We start from the raw sequence: 16,818 nt of genomic DNA, 5'->3' as shown, positions 1-16,818 counted from the left end.
CAGCTCCATTGGGCAGGGTGGCCGTTACTTGGGGCCAAGGGAATAATACCTCCTTACCCCGAGGAGACCTCCAGCCTGCTCCTAACGAGCTCTGGATACAGTGGAGGCTATGCGACCCTACTGCACCAATGCTAGTTAGGACTGGGCTGTAAGACTCATTTTAATGGCCGTCTGGAAGATTGCTCTGTATATAGTAGACACCTTCAGTATTGCACTGAAAGTTTGTCATTTTCTTTTGTGGCAGTGGGATACATAGGCGTTTTGGTGTCTATTTTGAAATACCTTTCAGGTTTAATATTGCAGGGTTTTTATGTACAGTTAGGAAGTGGATAGTAGAGAAACTGTATAACCATTTTTAGCCTCTAATTTTACCATGCTCCCCAATTGACAGTGTTAATGTTGTAGGCAGTTTCTTTATGATCATTAATGTGGATAAGATACATGAACAGCATCATGAAGATACTTTCTTATTGCTTCTATACACATTTTGATGTGCAACATACATATTTTTTTTAGAAACATATTTACCAAAAGGAAAAAAAACCTGAATTGCTATGATGTGGCATAGAATAATAGCTTAGTGGAGAGATGCTTTATTATTTGTAGAATTCAATTTCAGATACTATTTGCCCTTGCTTGCTTTTCTTGGCTGCAATGTACGATTATTCTGTCTTACCAGATAACAGAACTGTTGTACAAGGATGGACGTTATTGCCAGACGCCTCCAGGACCAACTGGTAGAGTTTCAATTTCTATGATTGTAACTTATCCACAAATCCGTTCTTCTGTGTAATGATGGGCTTGAGGGATTACAAGAGTAAACACTGATTACTTCTTTTTTGAAAGTGAAATTTGAAAACATGTTGGGCAAAATCTTTATCCAGATAATCACAGTATATTTTATAGAGTCCGTGAGATTTTATTAGGGTGGTTTTTTTGGCCTTTTTAATTAAAAATGTTTCCCAAACAAGGAAGTGCTTGTTTGTTAAGTATAGTAGAAAAGATCACATCATTGATCGTGTGATCAATGCTTTTAAATAGATGCAAGCAAATGTTTATTTTAATAGCCTTTTATTTTAATAGTCTCTTTAATAGAGTATAATGGTACTTGGTGTCACAAATATAGCACTTTCAGAACAAGCAGACTTATAAGATCTGCTGCACATTCTTAAAAGAATAATAAAAAGAATACAGTACATGTCACAATGTGGTTCCCTTATAGAAAGCTCATTAGTTCTTTTTGATGCTTCTATACATTTTATGCTTGAGTGCCAAAGAAAATTAGTGCTGTTAGCTATACGGCATCTTTTGTTAATCTTGATTTTCATTGGCTAATAAGCAGCTCTCCACAGGATTATTGGATCTGGTTGTTAAAAATCATTTAATACTCTTTATTGTATTCATGTTCACTCACTGGTTGCAGCAAGCATTGTAAATAATGTGAAGTACACAGAGCTGTGTACATGACGCTTTAGGAAGCTCTCTTTATTTCCTTTTGAATAAATGACAAAATATTTATGGCAACTATTTTGGGGTAGTGGGCAGGAGAGTGGGGGAGACGCCTTGGGCAGTACTGTTTCTGTCACACAACAGTGGAAAAAATAGATTGAAGAAAGATTCTGTACTGAAAAGCTGTCACCGGGTTTGAAAATAATTAATATTCCTTTCACTCACCAGTTAGATATGTGCTCCCAAACCACATAATCTCTATGCCTCAGTGATCATTGTTGCCATTTCAGAGCCTCTCATCAGGGTGACATCTCACACCAAAATGATTTCTTATAAATTAATCTTGATAACATGACAGTGTCAGTAATTTTAGTGGAATGCTTTCTCTTGTTTTTTTTCTCTCCGCAGAAGCTGTTGGCTATTTTCTTTATAGCTTGATTGACAGCCTGAGTGACTCAGAGGTACAGGCCAAGGAGGAGCGGTTGAGACAATACTTCCATCAGCTGAAGAAGATGGTACCATTTCATTTTTTGCTACATAATGCCTGTCCTTCCTGACATGTATCTATTAGATTTGAAATTGCAGCTTTTAAGTACAACCAGACCACTTCTCAGTGACATGCAAGTGCTAGAGACTTAAATTATGTCTGAAATTTGTCTAACAGAAATTATCTCAGTTTGCTTGTGTTTTTAAAACTCATGTAATTTTCTCCAACTCTTGGTACAGAATATAGTAATTCCTACAAACATCTTCAGAGGTATTCACAACCTACTAGACAACTGCTGCGTTCCGGAATTAATTAAGGTCTGTAGTGGTAAATAAAGCTTGTCTTGATGACTATAAAATGTGTATACTGCCCATGAATACAAGTCCCATAAAAAGTACATATTTCTGATAGGAGCATAAAAGAATCTTAATCTTACACTTGTATTTGAAAGCATATTTGTGTATCATGGAGATAATTGTAAATCTTTAAATTTAAGGATAAATGGGAGTATCTTGTGTCTTTATAGCATGCCTAGTGATTGATTGAATTCATGATTTATATATGTTTAAAAATATATTTATATATGTATATGTTATGCTGTATTTTAGGATGCAATTTTATTGACTGATAGAGAAAAGTTGTTCCAAGGAAGTACATCAAAAGTAAGTACACTAGCTAGGTTTCTTTGTTAGTAACCAAATTTTGTTGATATAAAAACAATGTTTTCTGGCTTCCAGTGTGTCTATTTCGTTATGTAGCTAACACTGACTTTGAGTTTTGAGTGTTGTTAATAACAGATGAAGCATACATCTGTCTTTGACAACACCTAGACCATTTCTTTATGTTCCCAGAATCTAACTTGAAGATCTTACTCACTTAGCTATCATGACATAGTATTGCTATTTCAAAAAATCTCTTCAAGCAGAATGGTTTATGTTTGTGCTGTATTTGACAAGAACAGGAGGATGTGCAAACCTCTCTGGCCTCAGTTCCAATTAGTGATTAATGTCTGCTGCTTGTGCACAGAGAGGGGGGCAAGATGGAGCATCTGCATTCCAATTAGAGAGCTTTTTTGTGAGGTTCTGGGATGTGGTTTAGGAAAAGTTACCACTCCCTCCCCCAAGCTCTTGCTCTTCAAAGCAATTGTTTGTGGTCCCCTTCTCATTCCACTTTCTACACAAATCCAAAGTGTAATCCAAATATCATCTTTCTGTATCTGATGTGCACACTGAAAATAGTAATATGTGGCAGTTATTTGTCACCTGACAAATTAGAGAATTTATATTCTTGCTTGCACACATCTTAATATATTTTATTGTATTTTGATTTCTTTCTATGAACTTGTCTTAGTACTCTGGACTTCAGGTGTCTGAGCTGGAAGCAAAACTTGAACAACTAAAAGCTGAGAACCAGCCTATTGGAGATGTGCTAAAACAGCTCATATTTGCTCTGTGTGCAGAAGAGGTAACTTTTGTGTGTTCAATTGCAAGTGTTCAATATAAGATTTAAATGCATGCTAATGATTTTATATAACCTCATCCATGTGCATGGTGCTTTACAGAGCAACAGAAACGAAGTACACATCTCTGCCCCAAGGCTCTCATTCAACTGGCAGTTCAGTGTAAGCAAGCAAGGCAAAATATACTATATTGTGAATTCCCGTTTTGGCCCTTGTAAATGAAACCAAATGCAGAGAAGCAATTAAAGCAAAAAGTCAACTCATTTCAGTTACGCCTTGAATGGCATGTTTTGGGATTGCTCTGGTCTGTTAATGGTAATCTGCAAACTGAATGATAATAACAACTGTGATAGGTTTATCATACATGCCAAATGTCCTTTCAAGCCATGACTCTGGTCTCTTATATCTAGATTGTCAAGCAACTGATACATGCAAAGTCATTTGCAAGTCAAATGTTACAAGGTGGTTAATGTAGGGATTGAAATTCCATTTTCCTGCTGGAGGAAAGCTTTCTGAGATAAAGAGGCTCTTGCCTTCATCAGCAGGCATCCAGCTGCAGTTCATATTTTTGTGTAGGTCTGAAATTTGCAGCATGTCTTCAGACTTTGGTCCAGTTTCTTATTTGTATGGGTTCACCCATAATGTCTCTAAATTGATCAGGAATGGGACTATAGTTGTATTCTTCAGTGCCAGAAATCTGGGCTATTAAGAAGTTTGACTTCTTTCTGTTATTAGATATATAAACAATGACGGCAGAAACTGTAATATGACCTCTTCATACATGTTAGACCCACTACAATGTTTTAAATATTTTTATATAGACCCATGCAGCATTCTTGAAAGGGGTGTAGAAATGCAATGTAGTTTCTGGAGGAAAAATCCATTATGGGGTACAAGCCATGATGTGTACGCGCAACCTCCTGATTTTAGAAATGGGTTATGTCAGAATGCCAGATGCAGGGGAGGGCACCAGGATGAGGTCTCTTGTTATCTGGTGTGCTCCCTGGGGCATTTGGTGGGCCGCTGTGAGATACAGGAAGCTGGTCTAGATGGGCCTATGGCCTGATCCAGTGGGGCTGTTCTTATGTTCTTATGCACACTTGATTTCAAAAGTTGGATGCGTTAAAAAATTTCCACCAACTTAAAACTGAACCATGAAAATGAACATTCACACACATTAGCAAAAATAATAATTTTAATATCCGTACCTACAGTGTGCACTAAAGCATACAAGCCATGTTGAAATTTGAGATCATTACATAAAATAACTAATTTGCCTTTGAAAATTTAAATCACTTGAACTTTTAACAAAACTCACTGAGGGGCCAATCCTTTCCCTTTTTCCAGCCCCAGGGTAAGGGAACAAATGTTTCCCATTCCTTGAGGACAGCCTCCCCATCACAGGATGCAGTGCATGTCCCATTGGCACAACTGCACCGGCACTGGAAAATTGGATAGGATTGGGCCCCGAGACTTTGCACACATTGATAAATGTATCTTCACAGGAAATGCTTGAATGCAAATCATGTGGACTTTTCTCTTTTGATTCATATCTTAATGCTCCTTCTAGAATATGCAGAAAGCCCTTGAAGTGAAAGCCAAATATGAACCGGACATGGTTGTTGGTGGCTATGCAGCTTTAATAAATTTGTGCTGTCGACATGATAATGCAGAGGAGGCAATGAACCTGAAAGAAGAACTGTAAGTACACCGGCACTGAAAGATGTCACAGAGATTTATGCTGATACACAGACCTTATTGAATTAAGTAGGTTGAGTATTTAAAAAAACCAAAACAAAACCTCATACATTTTTAATTAGTTTTTCCCCTGTGGAATTTTTTTTTGCTGAAATTCAAGATCTGTTATAACAAGTTGTCATGATTATATAATCCCATTTGAATGCACATGTTTGGTGGTGATCTATATAGTATTTTAATAAATCCATTTCTGATAGTGTTTTAGTAGCCACCTTGACATTCGGGTTCAGTTTCTGAGGTGTTCTGCAATACAGTGGATTGCAGTGCTTGTAAGTGACCTTTTAATACCTGTCAGCAAGCATTTGTTTTTTTTAAACCTCTTTCAGAGATAATACCTTGGTTGTGAGAATTAGCTCCCAGCTAAAACCTGTAATGCCCAGTTTATCAAGGAGCAATGTAATTTGCAGATCCTCATTTTGTTCCTTATAACAGTTTTACCACTTTGATTTTAATGTTAAGGTATATAATCAAATATTTCACAGGGATTGTGCTCTCTTCGCATAAGGTTGGCCCACTATAGGGATACAGTTAACCAGGATTTAATGAGCAGGAGTAATCTGCAGAATTTTATTCCTCTCCCCATTTTGTACACAATTCTCTGCCCTCCCCATGAGTTTAACATTATGTGCAACCATTGCTAACCTGGGTTAAAATGAAACTTCCTTTGAGAACTCCCTAAACCCTAGTTACATTGCGTATTTCCTTCTTGCTGTCATAGTAATGTCAATTTCAACATATCAGCCAAATGCAGGCCTTGGATGCACTTAGGCTGTTTTGGAAATGTTCAGAATAATTTGCAGCCTAGCAGGGTAGCACCTATCAATGTTTTCTAGAATGCTGTAGAAACCTGAACATATTTTTGGCAGTGTTTTTATGGAAGTTTTTATCATCTATTTAGCCTGTGATCCTGTGGATTACATCTGTTCAGCAGTCTGCCATTAGCTCCTAGCTTGTCTACAAGTGAATTTACCTAGACCAGTGGTTCTCAAACTTTTAGCACCGGGACCCTCTTTTTAGAATGAGAATCTGTAAGGACCACTGAAAGTGATGTCATGATGAGAGGTGACATCATCAAGCAGGAAAATTTTTAACAATCCTACCTACACTTACAAGTGTGGGTGGCTGCAATCCTACCCACACTTACCCAGGAGTAAGTCCTAGTTGCTATCATTGTTAAAAGCATATACATAGTAGCCTGTTAAAAGTACAGATGTGTAGCACTTCCCCAAAAGCAGTCACATACCATAGTAACATCAGGTCTGATATATTAAAAATAAAATATTGAAATGAATGGGAACCCACCTAGTCCAACCCACAGTTTGAGAAACACTGACCTAGTCAAGTCATTCAGCATTTTTACCAGGAAGAGTAACTCCAGATACTTTCTATAAAGAAGGGTAAAAGTTACATTGGAGCTGGCCCTTAGAGTAGCATAAAGAGTTGTATTTGCCAGCCCTTCCAAGAAGCTGTTCTGCATAGTTTAGCATCTTATTTCTTATAAGAAACACGCCCCCAGTGGAACAGCCCTTAATTACAACTAACAACATAATAATGAATATTTGAGTTTGAGACACATAGTGTAATTGAATAGGTACATAACACAAACTGCATTAAGATAAGCCAACCTATAAGTAATTTTTTGTGCAAAAACATGCTTTTCTTTAAGATCTTATGAACTGAGGAGACTAGGTTATTTCAAACGGAAAAAAATAGTATTAAAGGTGGCAGATGTTGATTACTTCTATGGGTAGGTGTGGTTTCATATTTGACTGAGTATCCATGTTGGTTGAAAACAGTATAAAATGCATTTACTTCAGTTTCTTTTACTTTGCTTGCCTGCAAATGGGGCCAAAATAACCCCAAAGTATTTTCTGCTATCTAATGAAGGGAGTAAATAAGTATTCATTTGGATGTTGTTTTCCCAAATTTGGTTAAATGTAACTTGAAGTGTTTGAAAATTTATCTTACTCAGAAGTAAATCCGTTGTGTTCCAGAACAGTAACGAACCTGAGGAGTCGGGCACGCTGCCTCCCAGTCCCTCTAGAGGCCTTCTAAAGTCCTCGGCCGAAAAACCCACTTCCAGTTTCACAGAGGAAACCAAAAGTGACGTTTTTAGGCCAGAAGGCCTACTGAGGGCTGGGGAAGACTTCCCCAGACTTCAGAATGCCTTCCAAGGGCATTTAAAAATCACTTCCTGTTTTGTCCATGAAACTGGAAATGGGTTTTTCAGGCCTCCAAGGCCTTTGGTAGGCCTTCAGGGGGTTGGGGAGGCAGCAAGCTGCCTCCTTGGGCTTCCAAAAGGGAGGCAGGGGCAGTGGCAACCCACTTGTGTGGGGGGGGCAGCTTGACGCGGGGTGGGGGGTGGCAACCTGCAGTCTTGGCCCCAGATGCTACTGGGGCCAGGATCACCACTGTTGGGTAAGACTTAGGGTGTAAACCTATCTTACTGGAAGCAAACACCTCTCAACGTAACACATGTATTCTAATTATATTGGAATTGATGTGTTTTAATAGGTTGGGGGAAACGAGAATAAATACATTCAAGCTGGATCTCTTTTGTCCTTTCATAATGCCAGTTTCTCAGTGATATAATAATTGAAGTTTATTTTTAAAATTTTTATTAAATTTTATTTTTAAAATATTTAAATAACAATGTTTAAATAACAAAAAAGGAGTTCATGCAGTTCTTTTTATGTGCTCTAGCTATCGTAAAGATTCATCTACAGCTCTTGATGCAAACAAGTACTTAGCGTTGGTGAAAGTTTTGGGGAAATATGGTAGACTGGAAGGTAAGCACTCTCCCTTTCAGTGTATATTCTGCTATATAATAAAGGTATCTTGCCACCAGAATAAAAATGTGAGTTGATATTAATGGTATATCATGTCCTGCAAAGTGCTTGAACATTTTGCATACAAATTTGCATGTGAATTCAACCAGAGATACTTGGACAGTATAGGCCATTAGTTTTAATGGATTGGCAAGCTTGTCATTTACATTTGCACAGCTCAGTGCTTTTTGCATTTCTGTAGCTAGTTTTTATTAGCATTGCTGTTTGGATTGAGTTTGAAGATCATGACTTATGGCACAAATTGCGTATGTGCCTAGACTAATGGTTTTGTTTTTGCTTAAGAAGGTCTGAAGTCTGAGCATAAAGCCTATAAACATAACCTCCTTCTGAAGGGTCTAAGCACTTCAGGAAAAAAAATCACAACCCTAACTTTTTAATAAATGTATAGTAATATTAAGATCTTAAATTTGTCTTCTTTGTTTCATATGTTAAAGCTACTAGCTGAACTTTACTGCTGAATTAAAAACTGATATTATTTTTAACCACTTTTGGCAATGGCTGATTTGCATTTAATACATTTTGCTTTGAATGGTATGGATTCCATAATAGATGAAGTTGGTAAACTGTAGGACATTGCCATCATTAATTAAAAACACATACCCCCCCCAAAAAAAAAATTCTGACAGTAACTAATTATAATTTGTTCTGTTAAATAGAAGATTTATACTGAATTAATTGAACTGAAAGGGTAAATTTCAAATTCAAATATAAATTTAAATTATTAGGGTAAGGTTTCCTCTCCGAAGATGGTAACATTAGATCATAGCTACCTATGAACTGAAAAGTTGGCATTGTGTTTATTTTCTGAAGCACACAGCAAGCTGCAGCAGGCAGTTTCAAGAGATGAGCCTGCTTTTATGTAAAGTGGTCAAAACATTTTGCCTGTGCAATAATTAAGAACATTACAAAAAATGCACTTATTTCATATACCAAAATGTTTGTTTCTGCCTTACTAATGAAGCTTAATGAACCTAATGTTTTAACATGCACTCTCTTAGAAAGCTTTCATTGGCTCTCCTTGGCTAATTAGTATCGACACAGCAAACAGGCCCTATCGGTATCAGACCATTAGTCTGGCTGCATATACAGTGTAAACACATCTTTATTATCTGGCCTCGTGACAAGCCATCTGCTGAAGAAACAATGGTGTGATTTAGCAGATGTTAGCACTGAACGATAAAAGCATCCATTTAGTAGGATCTTGTTGCTATAGGGCAGCCTCTACAGGGTTACATGGTGCAGAGTGGGCACACAGTTTCTATCTGTAATTTGTAGTCAAAGTTGCAGCAAAATGATAAAACCATGCTATTGTGGATTCATAATTGTAGTCTCGTTTAGAAATGCAAGTAGTAATTAACTTGAAATTGGCATTATACACCAGAATTTACATTCCTGCTGGTTTTTGAAATGCTGTTTTAATAGCAGTTTGTTTTCTCTGTACATGAAATTACCTAAGGGTCTTTTGTGGCATTTCATTGTAGACGCTATTAACATTTTAAAAGAGATGAAAGAGAAAGATATCCCTATTAAAGATACAACTGCCACATCCTTTTTCCACATCCTTAATGGCGCAGCCTTGCGAGGTGAAGTTGAAACTGTCAATCGGCTACATGAGTCCATTGTAGCCCTGGGTCTAGCAAAGCCTACTGGAAATCTGTGTGCTCCCCTCGTTGGTGTTCATGTTGAAAAGTAAGTTGATTGACGCCTGCCATTAAGTCAAGAAATGTGTACTTCAGTTTTCATGCTGCATCTATTTATCTGTACAATTAAAACAGTTACCCCAGTCTAGTGAGAGTGGTTCACACCTATGCTGGATGGGAGTGCAATGTCATTTGTTTGATTATATGTTGGGGGGAATTGTTCACCCAATAATCCACTTGCATACTTTGCCTTCATATATGTTCATGCATGGACTTGACACCTTCCATTTTATAGAGAGGATTGTGTTACCCGTACTCCCCTCCCCACTGCTTAAGCCATTTCTGCCCAACGTTGCATATACACAACAGGGACCAAATGTGTACGCCTGTGGGCTGGGCAGAAATGGGTTAATTAGCTGCTTCCTGGTTTGTTGCAAGCCATAGTTTGCCACTGCATCCAAGTGGGCAAACTACAGTTTGCACTTGCCCTCCAAACAATTTGCTGTTCTGGTGTGGACAGCAGAGAGCTTGGTTCCTAACATACATTCACAAATGCTCAGTAGGCTTTATTTGGGGGCACAGTTGCAATCCACTGAAAGGCCTGGTAGCACACTGGACACTAGATTATTTCTGTTCTCTAATTTTGAACTAGATTATTGCATGTTTGAGTATTAGGAATGGGCAGACCTCATTCATGCAGTTCTGGGACAATTCAAGAAAACTTGGACACTTTTCAGAATTGTGTTCAAGCATCCAGACTTTGTCAGTTCCTTCCCTAAAAATCTGTTAAGCATATAGGTGTAGACATGCGCATCCCTGTTCCCCATGTTTCTATGGAGTAAGCTGAGAGGCAGTGACAGTGCAGAGACCCTCAGTGCTTCAGTGGATGAACTGAAGCCTTAGGCTTGTGCAGCATCATGGGAACGAGTATCTTTAGGAACAAGAAGATTTCTCCTTATAAAAGACAGGTAAGTTACACCAGGAATCATGGAATAAACCTGGCCAGACACTCAAATCTGCCAGTAGATTTTCATTTTGGCTGGAACTTAGCAGTATCCCAAGTTATCTAGTGTTAGTGTTAAATATGTATCCCATAGTGCTTATGTAGATTTTGGGAAGTGTATGCTCCCTCTATAACTTTAGTTGAACTGCAAACAAGTAGAAGTCACACTCTGAATGACAGAGCTTGGTCATGCCTCCTCTTATATGTACCAAGTTTTTGGCTGATATGTCAAAGAAAAACATATGTGATATTAACTATAAAAACTGTGTTTGTAGCCCCATTACTGTGTGAAGCTGGAAGTGCACAAAAAACCTTGCTGTGTATGTGCCTACACCAATAGCATAATGTTAAAAGGGAGCTTTGAGGCCCAGCTGCCCAAAAAAGGGTAACTTCATTAAATTCTGTCCAGAGTGATAATGTGACACTACCTGAAGAAAATCCAAAGCAATGTTTTAAGTCAAGTGTGAAATAGTTCATAGAAATTGCACCCAGGAAAACAATGTTCCAGAAGTTCTGGGTCAAATTTACTGTATGTTCACATAAGCAAGCAGTAGAGTGGTTGGTTGTTTGTGAGTATATATGAGGGATTGAAAACCACTTTACGCTTTCAAAGTTGTATATAAAAAGTGTGTCTATAAAAAGGCCGTTTTTAGGGATCAGAGTGAAAATGTTCAGCAGGTACTCTTCCTTATTTACACATAATATAATTCTGTAAGGAAAGTGACTCTTTAACATAAGTGAGTGCAAATAGTTTCCAAAAGCCACAATGCGCTCTTTCTCCTGTCTTGTGTCAGTCCCATGTAATTTATTGGAGGAAAACAATCTTTGATGAAACTGCTATAGTGCAGTATTCTGCAAGACTAAATTTCTTCCTCATTGCTTTTCAAATAGTAAATGCTTTGGTTCTGCTGTGATTTTTATTTAATTTCACCGGTATTTTAGAAGCTTAAGTGTAAAATTAACTTAAGCATTTTCAATTTGATTTATGCTAAATTAATTTCAATGGGATGCTTCCATATAATGTATTTAGATTTGGGTACGAGTCTGGTGACATAGTCACAAATTTAAAATTGCAGCTTACTCAGATTGGATTCTTTGATTCCCCCCCCCCCCAGAAGTCAGTTGGGGGAATTAAACCTAAATATTTTGTACTGTCTAAATATGGGTTATACAGGGAGTAGCTGAGATAATAGCCCTACTGACACTACTTTCCTTGGCAAGAATATGTACCAACCAACATTCAGGGCTTTCAAAGGGTTTTGCAGGGTTTGCTCTTCCAGCAGGTCTACTTTTGTAATAGACTTGCATTGGAAACTTGAGACTTGATCTAGTGTAGTGATTACAGCATTGGTTTAGAAGTCGGGATAGCTAGGTTCACATTGCCACTGAGGCAAAAACTAGAATAATTGCGAACCACATGCAACCCCCACCCCCTGCCCACAACAATACAATTAAATTTGTGCTTCTCCATTAGATGTTTTGTAGATAAGATTTGTGGGCACTTCAGTATGGACTGAAGCTGCAGGTGATCCATTCTTCACCCTCTCTGGTGGTCTGTGGAGGAGTGCTCTTTTGGCAAGATGCTAGAAGTGATCGAAGGTGATCTTTTTTCTGAGACTTTGTGAACCATTTCTCAGGGTCTCAGGGACCACTTGTAGTCCACAGACCACAGGTTGGAAACCAGTACTTCTCACAAATTAGGGAGCCACTAGGTCCTTGCAAGCTGTGATGGGGTGGTGGTGACTTAGTGGTGAAGGCACTTCTGGGTTTGTGCTGCTACCAAAGTAAAAAAAAAAAAGGGTGGGTTTTCGACTTACCTGGTGGCTGTGACAACCCAGGCTTTGCGGTGTATCCAGCTGCTGCTGCCACTGCCTGATACAATTCAATCCAATAATGGAACAATTCACTATAGAGACATTTTCCCCACTATATTAGAGATTTGAGACTTGTATCTCTTTAATTTTGGAAAAAGGTGATCACTCAAATGCGTATCATTACTTAATGCTTTCAAAAAAATTTTCAAGGAGTACAAACCTATAAAATTGGAGAAAAAAAATATCCATTGTGATCAGATAGATTTTATCCTTGAATAGAAACTTTCCAATAAAATTAAACAATGATTAAACATTGTGATCCTTGCACAGGAATTGAGAATTTATGCTACTAACTTCAATTTTAGACTTGAAGAAGGTAATTGATAGGCTGGAAAAGCCTTTTCTTTTTTGTTAAACTACAAACATTTGATGAAGGGCAATCTTGTTAACTTGGTTAAGTTATTCTGTAACAACTAATACCAGAATATATGTGAACAGCTGCAATCAAACTCTCTCTCTTGACATAGAGGTTTTAGGGTCGTCCTTTGTCCTATTCACAAGAGTGTATATAGGGTGTTCATTTTAAGAATAGCGATTTAAAGGTTGTTTGTGTACTGAACATATGGACTTTAATAGATCCTGTATAACCAGGTCCAGCCCACCCATGTGGTGAACTGAAGCATCGCTTCACGTAACAGATAGGTGGAGAAATATGGGTGTCCTCCACCTATCTGTTCATCTTCTCCTTCCACTCCTTGGATTGGAAAAAGAAGAGAGGAATAGAGAAGAAGAAGAAATGTAGAGGGGAGGAGAGTGCTGAGGGTTAGCATATCATCCAGTAAGGGTGACCAGCATTTGGCATGCCACCATGGCCATCAGGAGCTCCTGTACCAACCCTGCATATAATTCATTTCAGCAATACTGGGATTTGATAAATATATATAATGAAGTCTCAAGAATAAAGTTAGAGTCAGAATTATTGGAATGATATGCAGGCTATAGATGAAATAATTGAGGTTTTAAGGTTTTAAGTATCATCTGGCAAGATATTCTCTAGCAAGATATTTTGGAATTACAATTACTTGTGGTACTTGATGAGCATTTGATGGAAGTATGGAGAACTTCAGGATGAATAAATCACATTGCTACAGACCTGGAAGTCCTTAAAAATACTTTGAGTGAGAAAAACAGTGTTAGTTATAAAATAATTCTTATCAAAGTTAATTTGGCTTTTCCAAAATCTGGCTTTTCTAGGTGATATTGTAGTGACCTAATGAGACAACCTCAGTCCACTGTGTGAGTATGAGGGAATAAGCAGGGTATATTATCTATGCCCCTGTCCTTTGGGTTCCTTTTGGGCTGACTGTTACAAATATGCCACCCTGACACAGAGAGTTCTGAAAGGGGTAGTTGCTAGGAACATGATCCAAAAATAGGCTTTCCTCCACATCTTTATTCTTGTCTTGAGGGAGCCCAATTATCAGTGTTCCCTCAACACAGAAGGTGGCTCCTTAAGGAGAAGTTTAGGAACCAACTGACTTGGCTAACCCCAACTCTTCTGCACCTATACTAACAATCTTTTAGCATTAGCCATGATTGATTAATAATAGAACCAAGGAACAATAGTTCTCTGGTCTCTCGACTGAAACAGGATGAAGAAATTCAAAAAATAGAAATAGTTAATTAAAATGGAGAAAGGAAAATTAAACAAGGTTGAAATATTCCAAAGCAGGAATTTGGCTGTAGACAAAATGATGTATTGAAATTAGACACAAATGAAATTAATTCATTTTACTGCCTTGATTTTTTCCCCTAGTTAGACTTGTATATTTAGTTGCAGTTTCTTTGTTCACCTCCAGGTTCTGGAGGAACGTGACAGCAACTCTGCAAGTGCTGAACAAAACATGCAACTTCTCAGTCTGACCCCTCTCCCTTCTATGGGGTTCAGGGAAATAGATATCCTATCTTCCCCATTGCTAAACCAGTGAACCTTAGCAGCCAGAGCTGTGACAGAACCCTCAGCTGTTGTCAAGTGGATTGACCTGACCAGTGGACAAGTGTGAGCAAAACCCAACTGGCTCCAGTGTTTTCTGCCTGGTTCATTGTTCTGACAGAACCAGGTGCCAGTCATACTGGTGCATTCAATCCACATCCAAGGTTAAGCCTTTCTTGTGGATATGCAGCTTACAGAGATCATAATGGCAGACCATTATGCTCACTGACTAAAGCAATCCAGCATCATGTTGCATACACATACAGACTTTTCTGTTAAGGTGAATCATTCCCATTCTCATTATTGATAAATTAGTGTTGGAAATATATTGTTTGGATAAATTTTTTGAAAACAACCCAGACTACTCTGATTAGACCAGAGATATCAAGCTCATTTCCTGTTGTGGGCCAAATAGCATTCATGTCACCTGCTGAGAGCCTGAAGTGACATCATTAAGCAGGAAGTGGTGTCATTAAGCAGATGATGGCCAGAAATAAACACTTTGTTCTCATGTAGAAACTCATTAGCTACGAATGACAGATGAGAAAACATACAAATCTTGATCTTGTTTTCAATATAGGAGAGAGCCTAATTGTTATGCTGGAGAGTCTGTTTATCATGTGAGCTGCCCTTTCACACTTCTACTGCAGCATTGCTTTGCAACTTAGCAGCTGAGGTGCTCTGCAAAGTGACATCTCAGCTGAAGCAGAACTGCTGGAAGGGTGGCCTGTGTGATTTGGGCTTTCTTGGCTCTGCAGCATCTCCCTCTTTCACCCCTCTTGATCTTCCCTCTTTCCCTGTAGTGTTCCTCACCATTTGAGGCCTCCTTTCATCTCTCTCCCCCAGAGCCTTGGCAGAAGCAGCACTGGTGAAAGTGCAATTCTGGGAGTGCAGTTCATGTGGGTCGTATAAAAGGTTCCGTGGCCCACACCTTGTCTGCAGACCTTATGTTTGACACCTCTGAGTTAGACCTTTGTTGGAAATAATGTGGAATTAAGATGAATACATGTGCTATGGCTGCCTGAGAATGAGAGAAGATTGGACAGAAATTCTGCTTGCTATTTATTATCTTAGATTATCTGATTCTATTGAAAACATGTTACTGAGGAAATTCAGACAATAGTCTCTGTTAAATATCTAACACTGGTACAGAATATGCTGGTTGTTGCAAAGTTTTTTTTAACACTGGTGTAGGATTGACTGCTAGGATGTTGAGATGTACAGTGATGGAAAAATAATACAAAGTGAGGGAAGCACTTGTAGTAATATTTCAAAGAAGATAGATGTGATTCATGCGTTTTGGTCACTACATGGAAAGGCATATGGGTGCTGCTGTAAAAATATTCAAACTTGTTTAGGTAAATGTTTTAAGTTATCTGGACACTTGTTAACTTCTGGATGTGACCCTGTTTTATGTTGATGCAACTTTTTCAGAGGAAGCATCCTTCCAAAGCCCCTCCCTGAAAAGCTGCTGCTTAGGATTGGGAGATCCACAGAAGCAGCATGGCAAGTGACACAGAAGGGGGCTGCAAGGGAAAGAGGTCTACTTAGAAACTACAAGGGGATCTGCAAGCAGAGTGTTCTACTTATGGTTCCTTCTCATTGTGAGTAAGGGGACTCTTGACAGTAGCATGGAAATGTGGTACAGGTGAACTGCAAGGAGAACCCTTCTTCCACATTTCAATGCTACTGTCAAGAGTCCCCTTACTCGCAACAGTGGCTGGGGGGGGGGTGGAGGTGGAGAGGGGAAGTAAGCTTCTGCCTGTATAGTTGCATGAGTGTAACCTCCAGAGCTCTCCCCATTATGGATTATCTGCTTGCTCAGTTGAAAAAAAGAATTTAGACGTAGTTATGATGATTATTTTTGGGTCAAGGCACCAGAATTTATCTACCATTTCTGTGTAGTGAATGTTTTCTTCGTAAGCTCCAGTGTGATTAGAACATCATAATTACTGTTCTGAAGCTAAGTCACATCTTACCTCACAAGGATATGTGGGTGATTGAAATTTACACTTAAGGGGAAAAATTAAAATGCTGCACTTTTGCCCCTTGTGATGGGGCAAAACCTGTCCACAATAATTTTGCTAAGTGGCCCAGCTTCTACCAATAGGGACTTGATGAAAGGGTATGCGTGTCCCTGGTCCTTGCAGGGATTCTGCCTGTCAACAAAGAGCATTGTGCTAGTCATATGGGATAAAAGAATATATTGCATTTTGACTCGCCATTGGGGTGAGACAAAACCTTGTGCAGTATTTTCTTATGCAAAAATTCAGTCTATTATTCAGTCCAGTGAGAAACAGGAAGCTACTGTATGTGAGGACACAGTTGCAGGAAAAAAGCTGCCTCTTATTGTGACATTGAAGAGC

General features: G+C 38.5%; 1 protein-coding gene across 2 annotated transcripts in view; it reads left to right on the top strand.

The window, feature by feature from the left end:
- LRPPRC (leucine rich pentatricopeptide repeat containing) overlaps positions 1-16,818 on the top strand; it is a 146,827-nt gene that overhangs the window by 58,302 nt on the left and 71,707 nt on the right. For both annotated transcript variants that reach the window (XM_066624545.1, XM_066624552.1), the window contains exons 16-23: positions 680-737; positions 1,858-1,964; positions 2,176-2,253; positions 2,545-2,598; positions 3,287-3,400; positions 4,966-5,096; positions 7,857-7,942; positions 9,484-9,691. In XM_066624545.1, the coding sequence (XP_066480642.1) occupies positions 680-737; positions 1,858-1,964; positions 2,176-2,253; positions 2,545-2,598; positions 3,287-3,400; positions 4,966-5,096; positions 7,857-7,942; positions 9,484-9,691 (836 nt within the window). The remainder of the gene's footprint in view (positions 1-679; positions 738-1,857; positions 1,965-2,175; positions 2,254-2,544; positions 2,599-3,286; positions 3,401-4,965; positions 5,097-7,856; positions 7,943-9,483; positions 9,692-16,818) is intronic.

The sequence above is a fragment of the Tiliqua scincoides genome, chromosome 1 (assembly GCF_035046505.1).
Source record: "Tiliqua scincoides isolate rTilSci1 chromosome 1, rTilSci1.hap2, whole genome shotgun sequence".
NCBI lineage: Eukaryota > Metazoa > Chordata > Lepidosauria > Squamata > Scincidae > Tiliqua > Tiliqua scincoides.
The sequence above is the reverse complement of the archived record's forward strand: the minus strand, read 5'-3'. Positions and strand labels throughout refer to the sequence as shown.